The sequence below is a fragment of the Oratosquilla oratoria genome, chromosome 37 (genome assembly GCF_046742065.1).
Source record: "Oratosquilla oratoria isolate Oo_2021 chromosome 37, ASM4674206v1, whole genome shotgun sequence".
NCBI classification, from domain to species: Eukaryota; Metazoa; Arthropoda; class Malacostraca; order Stomatopoda; family Squillidae; genus Oratosquilla; species Oratosquilla oratoria.
The window spans coordinates 26,391,157-26,403,813 of record NC_134813.1 but is presented as its reverse complement, the minus strand read 5'-3'; the positions used below and the strand labels follow the sequence as shown (position 1 = coordinate 26,403,813).

Below are 12,657 nucleotides of genomic sequence, written 5' to 3'. Positions count from 1 at the left end.
CCTGGGTTTGTCGAGGCTTTTGGTTGGGGGAAGTGAGGTTAGTATTTAACGATATTACGGTTCCTGTCCCCAAGGTGCATATCAATAATTGGGGTGGAGATGAGGGATTCAATAACACATCTGCATTTTGTTTCAAATTCTATATCAACCTTGACATCTCCCTACAGCTTAACCATTTCTCCACCATTATTTCTCATAGAAAGAAGTGACAACCAGTGACTGCTCACCTTAATAGATATAGACATGGAAACAGCCACAAGGTAACACAACAGGTAACAATCTAAAATTTCTTGGCGTAGAAATCTTTTTAAAAATTTGGAGGATGTTGCAGACTTGAATCCTAAAATATCGACATTTTTTCGGCAAATCACAGTGGTTGTCATTCAAACACAATTAAATATACTTGATATATATATATATTTTTTCTGGTAACCACTAAGGAAAGCGGAAGAAAACAATAATTCCCAAGCGCTTTCGTGTAATTCACATCTTCAGGGGAATACAGAAAAAGTTGTGTTACAAAGAGGTTTAAAAATAACAAGATAATACACTAGGAAAGGAACAGGCACAGTACGAGATGTCACAAAATTAAACACTAGGAAAGGAACTGGCATAGTACAAGATGACACGAAATATTACACTAGGAAAGGAACTGGTAAAGCACAAAAAGTCACATATGAAATAAGAAAAAGTCTTGGTACACAAAGTCATCAATGAAAAAGAAATCTAGAGAACAGCACAATTCACCAAATTAATTTTGGTCACATACAACCTGATTACAAATCTTGTCCAGCAGCTGAAACTAAACCAGGTTTACAATGTCATTCATAATTCTGCTCCCTCATATGTGAGCTGTAATTTTACATTATCGGCTGAGAACCGAACCCGGAACAGTCAAGAGTCTCTTATCGTACCTCATGCAGGTCCTTTCACCAAAAACAGTTTTCACTTCACAGGTGCTCAACTATGGAACTCACTACCTGTGTCCATTAAGAAGACAAATAGCAAGGTTACCTTCAAGAAAAAAGTCAAGGGTTACTATATGTCTCAGCTATGGACAGAGAACAGCCTTGATTTTGTGTACTACTAGCTTAGTGAGGGATACCTGAATCCATGAGTAATACCATCCATATCTGCGTTCACTCATAACTGTTTCTGACCTCCCCTCCCCCCCTTTTTCAGAAGTTTAGTTAAGCATAACAATGATTGATGTTTACAAATTGGTTTCCACCTTTGTTTTGCCAGTCATAATATGGCATATGCCTCAGGTAGGTTCAGAGAACAGTTATGATCTGACCTCTTTCCTCATTCTCCTTGTTGTTTTACTCATTCGAGTACTGGTCCCCTCTACCCTACCTCTGGTGCTTCAGGTTATAATGTACTACTCATAGTATTTGCCCACTCCGTCCTGAGATTCAGGTAAAATGTTAGATTTAATTAATAGGTAACCCTAGCTGCAGTGTAGGATTCACTATAACTACATGTTGTTACAGATGTTGAATATTGTAGTATATCATTAATGGTCCTACTCTGATATAGTACTCACTCATACATGTTGATACAGATGTAGAAAAATGCAATATATTATTAATGGTACTACTCCGATATAGTACTCACTCATACTGTTTTGTTACAGTTTAACATTATTTTGTTGTTCCTTTGCTTAATGCAAGGTTCCTTTTGGATGGTGCTCAAATATTTGGACTCAATGTTCCTATGTGTACAAACATTTCAGTAATATTAGCAAATCTATAACAATGTTTACGTGTCATATGTGTACTGACTGGTATTACTCATGAGTGTCTCTGGTCCCCTCAACCCCCTATGTATGTTTTGTCCGTGTGACTTTGTAGAAAAATTACCTGATGAGGACCACAATGGAAATAAGCGTTCATGCTTTTTGTGTTATCCTCGGCAATTTACATTTATTATTTCGAACTTGTCATTATTTGCACTTCATGTACATTGATTTATTGCCAAATAAAGTCTATCTATCTATCTATCTATCTATCAATGATGAATTTATCTAATTTATAAATGCCATTACTGATATTAAGAGTAGAACCTTCAGAATTTTTTATAATACTACTTTCTATTATGTTTCTATTGACAAATGAATTACAAGAAATGATAATGGAAGCATTAGTCCAATTAATACAATGATTGAAGTCTTTCATGTGAACAAATAGAGCATTGGATTCTTGTGCTGTTTTAACACTATATTTATGTTGTTTAATTCTAGTTGATAGTTCTTTGCCCGTTTGTCCAATGTAATATTTTTCACAATCTCTGCAAGGGATTTTGTATATGCAGCCAACAGAATCAGCGGGAGAATTCTTAATTATTAATTTCTTAAAAGTACATGGGTTATTAAACGCTACTTTAACATTCCATGTTTTAAGTAGATGAGGAACTTGAGAAAGATTGTTACTGTAAGGTAATACTAAAAGATTCTTAATGTCAAAAAGGGGAGGGGGTTGATTCCTATGAAAAGTTTTTTCGCCAAAGAGAGAGCGTTATCTAAAAATGTTCTAGAGTACTTTAATCCTAAACCTATATAAGAGAGCACATTTGTCGGTTTTCATAGAAAACCGACAAATGTGTTTTCTTATATTCATTATTACTCTGAACACCAAGATAAAGTAAAGAAATCTGTATTTTCTTCTATGTTCTTACGTGCCTTGCGGATATGCAGCCCGGAATTCATTGATGAAGAATTTGAGTCTATTGTTAACCTAGGTTTAGGATTAAAGTACCCTAGAACATTTTTAGATAACGCTCTCTCTTTGGCGAAAAAAACTTTTCATAGGAATCAACCCCCTCCCCTTTTTGATGTCCTTGTTGAGAAGAATTCGAACCATTACGCATCTGTCTGCACGAAAGCCACCAACGTGGGACGCTGCCTAAATGCAAGGGGAGAATGCCCAGACTCCTACAAGAGGTCTGTTGTTGGGGCATACGTGTGAAGAGCCTTTTCCCACTGCAATACGTGGAAGGCCGTCCATACCGAACTGGAGCGTGTAAGGCAGATGTTACCTAATAATGGTTTCTCTTGTGATCTCATTGAGGATGTCATAAAGAGGAATATGGAAGGATTCCACACACAAACCCAGACCACTGACGATAAAAAGAAACATATTACACTATTTCATAAAATAGACTATGGAACGGCCTACAGACAGGAAGTAGACACTCTCCGAAGGATTGTCAACGATGGAGTTGTACCAAAAGAACCCTACGAGAGAGTTTTGCTGAGAGTCTCCAGCCGTCCCAATCTGGTAGCCTCCTTAATTATGAAAAACAACACCAACAAATTTAAATGCTCTGAATAGGCATGCAAGCCCCTCGACATGAACTACGTCGGACACACGATGACCACCTTAAGAAGGCGACTGTTAGCACACCGAAATAACGGAGCTATTCACCAGCATTACATCGACACACATGACAAGAAGCCGCGCTTGGAAGACCTCATCAGGGACACCGAAATAATTCACACAGACTCTAACTACGGATGCTTAATAATTGACGAGACAGTTAGTATTACTTTACAGCAGCCTACATTAAACGTCCAGAAGTCATCGGATCATGTCCTCCCATTCAATAGAAAAAACAGACCCGCACACCGTGACATTTGCCCACTGGAAGTTCCAAGACGACAAGACGTGACATTAGCTCCCCGTAGGTCCCGGCGAGAGGGTGCATCTAGACATTTGCTCACCGGAAGTGACAACCCGACAAGACGTGACATAAGCCCATCGTTGGATTAGGGCCCCCTTCCTGGCCCCGCCCACCCGCATATTCCCACCAATCATATTCCACCATTTTTGTTTCTTCTCTGTTGTTTCTACGGCCCACGGGCCTTTATATTCTAATGTTTTTTCACATTTGTAATAAGTTTTACCCTGAAGACGACCATGTGTAATGGTTGAAACAGCTGTCGGTATAAAATGGAAAACCACTCTGAGGACTTTCGTACTTTCCTCCAGAGTTTGAACCATGAAGAGAAAATGATACTTAGAAAGTTAGAGAAATGTTCTTTAAAAATCATTGATGCCACTTGTGCTTTAGCATTCAACAGTAATATATATATATATATATATATATATACAGTATATATATACATACATATATATATATATATATTCATATATATATACACATATATACATATATATACATTTATATATATATACATATATATATATATATACACATATATACATATATATATATATATATATATATATGTATATACAGTATATGTATACATATATATATATATATACATTTATATACATTTATATATATATATATATATATATACATATATATATATATATATATATATATATATATATATATATATATATTGTGACATCATGACAGATTTATGAATGGTAAGAATGGAAAGACACGATTGAGAACAAGAGAGTTTATTCCTGACCGGTTTCGCCTTTGAGGCGAAACCGGTGAGGAATAAAGTCTCTTGTTCTCAATCGTTTCTTTCCATTCCTACCATTCATAAATATATATGTGTATATATATATATATATATATATATATATATATATATATATATATATATATATTTATATATATACACACACACACACACACACACATATATATATATATATATATATATATATATATATATACAAATAGAATAAATAGATAGATAAACTTATAAATAACCAGATAAAACTATATTGATACAACAATGAGAATCGTCGCTTTTGTTATTCGACCTACGTTTACTCTTAAGTCGGCATACACCATTGTTTAATCTGCCAAATGTTAACATATTGTCCTTGAATTTGCCAAGCGTCTTGTAACAGTATCACTAAAACCCAAGACTTTGTACTCTCCTCTGATAACAGAAGTTATGTAATCTCTAGGTTGTCTTTTCTACAGACTATTGCGCCTATTCGTTCCATATCTTATCATGCCCGATCCTTGACATGTTTCTTTATTTACCTACTCCCATACAAACCAATCTCCTTTCACTTGTTTTTTCTGTTAGGTTATTAATCTTTTTTTTTCGTGCATCACCTGTTAGTTTTTATAATTTAGATATTTAGATTGGTGGTATCTATCATGTCGATAAAAATGAGTTTCATTAAATTTTGTAAACTCTCCATAGTTTGTTTATGCTAGGTGAATTTCATATTTGCATTTCTTCCTTTTTAAATACAATGTTGTCACTTTCTACCATTTTTATATGATATTCCTCTACATTATTTTAAATAGTTATTGCGTTTTGCTAACTCATCTGCCTTTCATATCAGCATTTTTCTCTATACTAGATATTTATTTTTTTAGTTTTCTGATCTTAACTCTTATGAACCTATACAGCTGCGCCTAACCTAAGATTTCTTCAACCGTGAGTTTATCTTTATGTGTCTTTGAGAGTGCGTGGGAAATATGCGAATTTTTAGTCAAAAAGTGAGGATATCGTTTGCATTTTTATGGATGTTGAGAGAGTGTTTGCCAGGATTGATGGAGAGTTTTTGTGGTGTGTTTTGTAGATGTGTGATGGAAAGGGAAGGTCTGTGTAAAACACACAAATGCACATACCAACGCCTTTCCCCATCTCCCTCCCTTCTTTTCTTGGCTCCTCCTGGATGACGGGCCATCCCTGCATCTCGCCCACTGCCCAGAAGGGTCAGAAGCAATGAATCAAGACACAGCAAGATCGCTTTGTTTAATCGGCGACCTAGCCCCTCTCCATCCCCTCATGCAGAAAAATAGAAGACGGGGAGAAAGCCCTTCGGGCTGCGTCAGAATATCATTCACACATACTCCCTCACCCCCCATCTTCCACCCTCTCCCTTCCATGCATCACAGCATCATCCATACACAACCATTCTCCACTCATCCCTATCCTCTGTCTTCTCCCGTCCTTCCTCAACAGACATTACCCTCTTTCCCAATGCCCCTTTTACCCCGTCCATCCATCTCATCCTAGGACGCCCCCTCATATTCACTCCTTCCACCTCTGCCTTCCACCCTTCTATAACCGATCTTTCTTCACTCATTCTTCCTATGTGTCCAAACCATCCCAATACCCTTTCATCAACCCTATATCACAACTCCCTTTCCACCCCCGTTCTCCTCCTCACCTCGTTTCTCACTATATCCAGCCTATTAACCCCTACCATACTTCTCAGGCATTTCATCTCAAACGCATTTAAACTCCTCCTCTATTCCTCTCTTATGTTCCATGTTTCTGCCCCGTACAATACTGTTGGCACAACCACTCTTTCACACAATCTCCTCTTAGCATCCATTCCCAAATGTCTATTTCTCATTACGCTTTTAATCCACCAATTTACTTGCTTCTTTCAATCTACATTCTACCTCCACCTCCACTCCTCCCTTTCCCGCCGCATTCGCACCCAAGTATCTAAAACTATCCACCTCCTCCACCCTCTCTCCATTAATACTCACTTCCAGTCTGCAGCCACTTTCTCCCCTAGTACATCTCATCACCTTACTTTTACCCACATTTATCTTCAACTTCCTTCTTTCGCACACCTTCTCAAACTCCGTCACTAACTTCCTCAACCCCTCATTAAATCCTGCCACAAGCGCAGTGTCGTCAGCAAACAACAACTGGCTCATCTCCCATTTTTCTCCATTTTCTTTAACTATCTCCAAACCCCGACCCATTACCTTTGCGTTTACCTCTCGCACCACCCCAGCCATGTATAAATCGAACAGCCAGGGTGACATAACACATCCCTGACGAAGTCCCACCTTTACCTCAAACCATTCACTCTTTCCATTTCTAATCCTAACACAAGCTCTACTGCTCGCTTAAAAACTCTTGACTGCACTTAACAGCTTGCCTCCTATCCAATATATCTGCAATACCTCCCACAGTGCCTTCTTGTCTACCCTAGCAGTAGTAGTGGTAGTGGTAGTAGTAGTAGTGGTACCCTGCTGCTTCCACCACACAGTTCCACTAGGATGGAGGTCGTACTTAAAAAGAAAAAAAAAATAGTAGTAGTAGTAGTAGTAGTAGTAGTAGTAGTAGTAGTAGTAGCAGCAGCAGCAGCAGCAGTAGTAGTAGTAGTAGTAGTAGTAGTAGTAGTAGTAGTAGTAGTAGTAGTAATAACAATAATAATAATAATAATAATAATAATAATAATAATAATAATAATAATAATAATAATAATAATAATAATAATAATAATAATAATAATAATAATAATAATAATAATAATAATGATAACAATAATAATAATAATAATAATAATAATGATAATAATAATAATAATAATGATAATAATAATGGCAATAATAATAATAATGATAATAATAATAATGATAATAATAATAATGATAATAATAATAATAATAATAATAAAAATGATAACAATGATAATAACAAAATAACAATAGTAATAACAATAACAATAATAGCAACAATGATAATAATAATGATAATAATAATAATAACAATAATAATAACAGTAACAACAATAACAATCATAATAATGATAAGAGTAATGATAACAGTAATAATAATAATAATAATAATAATAATAATAATAATAATAATAATAATAATAATAATAATGATAATGTGATAATGATCATAATAATAGTAATAATAATAATAATAATGATAATAATGATAATAATAATAATAATAATAATAATAATAATAATAATAATAATAATAATAATAATAATAATAATAATAATAATGATAATAATAATGATAATAATAATGATATTGATGATAATAGTAATGATAATGATAATAATAATAATAAAAAAATAATAATAATAATAATAATAATAATAATAATAATAATAATAATAATAATAATAATAATAATGATAATAATAATAATAATGATAATAATAATAATAATAATAATAATAATAATAATAATAATAATAATAATAATAATAATAATAATAATAATAATAATAATAATAATAATAATAATAATAATAATAATAATAATAATAATAATAATAATAATAATAATAATAATAATAATAATAATAATAATAATAATAATAACAGCAATAATGATAATGATACTACTACTACTACTTTTTTTGTATTAATACAACCTCCACCCTCGTGGAACTGTGTGGTGGAAGCAATAAGGATCTTTCTCTCACAGACAATTCATTAGCCCCTCTCCCGCCCATGACTGTGGTCGACAACCTTTTTATTTTTTTTTTTTTTAATAGTGCCTAATACAGAAGTTCATTTATCCCACTGTCAACCACTTTCTGCTCAAAATCTAGGTTTTGTATGTGTGCTGATTTGGGCGGTGGGGACCAGGTACCTCTCAGGCATAGGAGGACTGATCTGAGGAGTGAGAATGCCATTCTACATCTCATCCATGAAACAATGCTGCTTTTTGGTTGTTGTTTCTTTGAAAGCCATCACCTCTGCCAGCCAAGCGTAGAATGCCTTTGCTCTAGGACACATCCCACCTGAAGTCGTAAAGGTTATAGGAGTGAATGAACCCTGGTCGTACATCGTGATCTTCTCATAATAATGATATGAGGAGGTGGGGTCGACATATAGTGAATCAGTGGGTTAAACCAGCCTCGGTTTTCTGACCCAGCATCGGATGCGCTGTATCTTTTCTGCGTTGCCGTCGACCCCAGTGGTGTTGCTGAATACAGGGTTGACCCTTCATCCACGAGGTGCTAAGGAGTGAAATAGGTTGTGTTTGCTGTCGGTTTGTATTTTGACCTGCCGATCCCACCCGTAATAGGGATAAAGCCTTTGGTATAAATGTGAGTAACTTCCATTTCTCAGTTGCTTATTTCCTATTTTATAAGAGAAAAGTATCTTGTCATTTTTAGGCTTTACTTGTTATTGTCATTTACAACAACTGGGTATTCTTATCAGTTTTAACTATTATCCACACTTCTCTAGCGATATTTTAAAAATGACTGTGACCAATGAATATCACAATTTGAGGACACTAAATACTCTAATAAATCAATAGACACGAAACATTCCCAAAAATCGTATGTTTTATTTTTGAATCAATTGCAGAAATCTAAAAGGAATAAATCTAACCAAGGTGGAGAAAAAACGCTGTATATATAGCGCTTCTGTTGACAAGACTTTGACCCCACACTCCTAACTCTTAGGCTTTCGTCACCGAAATCTTATGACTGAGGGAGAAGCTAGAGAGGAGCAATGGCACAAATGACTGCAAGAACTCTCTCGTATATCCAACATTTCAACAATGGTAAGTGTTATGAGTTCACCCAAGTCGTACACAATAATAGATACACATGTTCATGTTCTATGAAGTCCGAACTAAATCATATTCCTATATAGGTTGGTCACCGTCAAAATACAGAATTTTCTGTTGAAACTATTATAGATTGGGTCCATAATATTTACTAAAAAGGCAACTGTTTAGCTCTGATGAATAAAGCTAGAACTAGTTCGAGGGGCATGAAAACTGAATTACCCTACCAAAAATTACTCATGGTTTATTTAAATTTGTTGACCTTAATTTGGAATGATGTAGGTACCCCGGAATCCGCGCGCGGCGCCACTGTCGACCATGTAATGTTTACGTCGCCATTTCTTGCGGACCACCAGCTTCTGTTTAGTTAATTTGAATGCTTCCCGCGTTCAGCGGATGCGCAAGATATTAAAATTACCTTGTTGTTTTGCAAGTATATGCCCAATTCTTTAAATAGAAAATGTCTTCAGCGATTCGAACGGAAATTTGGTTATCAAACTCGGCAACATAGTTTTCCGAGTAAAAATATTAAGGTAAGGTATCACTAAATATTATTTAAATATACATAAACGTGTTTATCAACCTATTTTCTCCCGGATATGAGAAGCTTAAGAGCGTTGATCACTTAATGTTTGAGCTTAGGGTCATCACATATAGGCATGTCACCCATGAATCTTATGCGTCCATCACCATTGACGACCAAAACCACACAATGACGGTTTTTGCTCAAATGCATAGTTTATATATAAAAAATAGCACATGGTTGCATTATTTGACATATTTTCTTCAAAATGTGTGATTTCCATGTAAAATGATCGAAGAGAAGTTACGTTTTTATCCTCTGCAAAATTACTAACCGGCAACCAAGGCAGACCAAACCAAAACGCTGGCTTTTGCTCAAATGTATAATTTTAAATAAAAATTAGCATATGGTTGTATTGTCTGACCTATTTTCTTTAAAATGTGTGACTTCCATGTAAAATCATCAAAGAGAAGTTACGTTTTTATCCTCTACAAAATTACCAACCGCCAACTGCCGACCAACGTCGACCAAAGCCAAAACCACGCAATGACGGTTTTTGCCCAAATGCATAATTTATATATAAAAAATAGCATATGATTGCATTATTTGACCTATTTTCTTTAAAATGTGTGATTTCCATGTAAAATCATCAAAGAGAAGTTACGTTTTTGTCATGCAAAAGCCGTCATTGTTTGGGTTTGGTCGGCGTTGGTTGCCGGTTGGTAATTTTACAGAGGATAAAAGCGTAACTTCTCTTTGATCATTTTACATGGAAATCACACATTTTAAAGAAAATAGGTCAAATAATGCAACCATATGCTATTTTTTATATATAAATTATGCATTTGAGCAAAAACCGTTATTGTGTGGTTTTGGCCAGCGTTGGTCGACTTCGGTCGGCGTTTAGCGAGACCCACCATTGACAGCTTCATGACTGCCATGAAAAGGCAAATATGGTATGATGGAGATGTCTCACATTGTTTTTGACATGCTCATGCGATTTGTTAATCCATAAAACCTAAGTATTCCGAATTTTAATTAAATTGGACCAGTGGTTTAGAGTTAATGTGTATTTCTTTACCGAAATCTTTACAAAATACCACCCTTAATTCTAACACTTTGTTATGGTAAAGTCTAGCAAAAAATGCGGGCTAAAAAAATAATTAAAAAAAATCGTATCTCCCTTATTTTTTAAGCTATTTCAAAAATTTAAAAAGCATTTTGTTTCTAATAAAGTTGTCTTTCATACGCAACAATAATTCAAGGGTTATTTGTTTTTTGAAAATTTTGTGGGGGTACCTATATGATGCCAGATCATTCATGTAACTTATCTTAATAGACCTTTTGGCACTCTTTAAATCCGGCTTATCAATTTGAAGACTGAAGAAAACAAAGTTCTATATTGGAACAAAATATAATGAGATGTGAAATTGTTGATCATTTGATGATAGGTTTATTGGTACTGATTAGATTATTTGCAGATAACACTTCCGACCAAGTCCTTTCGGAAATGTGTGAGGAGTGTCAGTTGTAAAATTTAATGTTTAATCTCCTAACCTGGTCCATTTTGAACAATTTGATTTATGTGGTCTTGCAATTTTATTTACATGTCACTTGTTGGTCCTGCAATTTTTCTTGCACCTGATCTTCTGTTGTGGCATCATAAATCTGTCTAACCTCACCTAACCAAATCTAGCCAAGGAATTTGTGAAATTTCATCTTGCTCACTATTGTTTGGTTAGGTTAGGAAATTACTTCCTAACCTAAACTAACCTAACAATAGTGGGCGAGCCAAAAATTCACAAATACCGCAGCCAAACTTAAGCAAAGCAACATCAACTAACTGAGTATAGCCTTGCTAAACCTAGTCTAACTTAACCTACACAACTCAAGCCTAACTTTACTTAACTTCCTAACTTAACCTAATCTATGTTACCCAATGTATCCCAGCCAACCTGACTGAACTGACAACGTGGTAACAGACATTGACCATGGTATAATCACCATACAGAAGGCGTACAAGAAACCTTGTTCTATACTGTATAGCATAACATGAAACCTCTTCACTGAGTACATTTAATGCAGAGGTCCATCTTCCATGATAAAGAAAAAGAAATCTGAAATCATATGAATCTTATTTTCATTTCTACTGCAAATCACTAGTTTTAAATTTTTGCCCCCCCCCCAGTTGCCCTCCTAAGTAGGTGCAAGGGTGGATGAATTTTGGTAGATAGAACACCAATAGTGGTGTTAGTAATTTGTTTTGCTATGTTTAGGAGTGGCAGGGTAGAGGAGCAAATTGCGTTGCTGTAACATCTAGCTTTTAATATAACATACAGGACCCCCTCCTCATCTCTCCACAATCACTGTTATGTGGAGTGCATGTATGTTACATACATTACATTGTGTAGCCAAAGAGAATTTATATCGCCTCATAATCATGGGAGCTAAGGAGAAACCAAAAACAGAGGGAGGGAGGGGTGGTGAGTGGGAGTGGAGTGGATGGGAGTGAAATTATGCCTTTTGACTTTGGCTACCTCCCTTGTAAGAAAAAAAAAAACCCATTGGTATATGTAATCATGGGGTCGACAGGGTGACAATCATGTGGGCCTTCCTGGGTTTACGAATCTTCGGTTGTTTAAGTTGATGAGAATAAGCATAATCCTCATTCAACCAAACCAAACCTAATGTAACCTAACCTAATCTTTATTCCACTGTTGATGTTTAGCATACTGGGGTGACAATTCTTCAGGTGAGATCACATGGGGTGACTATTCTTCATGTGACCCAAGCTGTTTACTGGGAAGGTTACTGCTGTGGCTTGGAGGATCAACCTCCTCAGTACAAGTCGAATTCTCGCAGGCAGCATTAGCTGCCTGACGTGCG

The 12,657-nt window shown here is 35.3% G+C and overlaps 1 protein-coding gene across 1 annotated transcript in view; it reads left to right on the top strand.

Annotated features, from left to right (window-relative positions):
* Nucleotides 1-9,082: 9,082 nt before the first annotated feature.
* Nucleotides 9,083-12,657, top strand: part of Mtpbeta (mitochondrial trifunctional protein beta subunit) — a 31,060-nt gene continuing 27,485 nt past the window's right edge. The window contains exon 1 of the mRNA XM_076175326.1: nucleotides 9,083-9,242. Within this exon, the coding sequence (XP_076031441.1) occupies nucleotides 9,191-9,242 (52 nt within the window). The 5' untranslated portion in view covers nucleotides 9,083-9,190. The remainder of the gene's footprint in view (nucleotides 9,243-12,657) is intronic.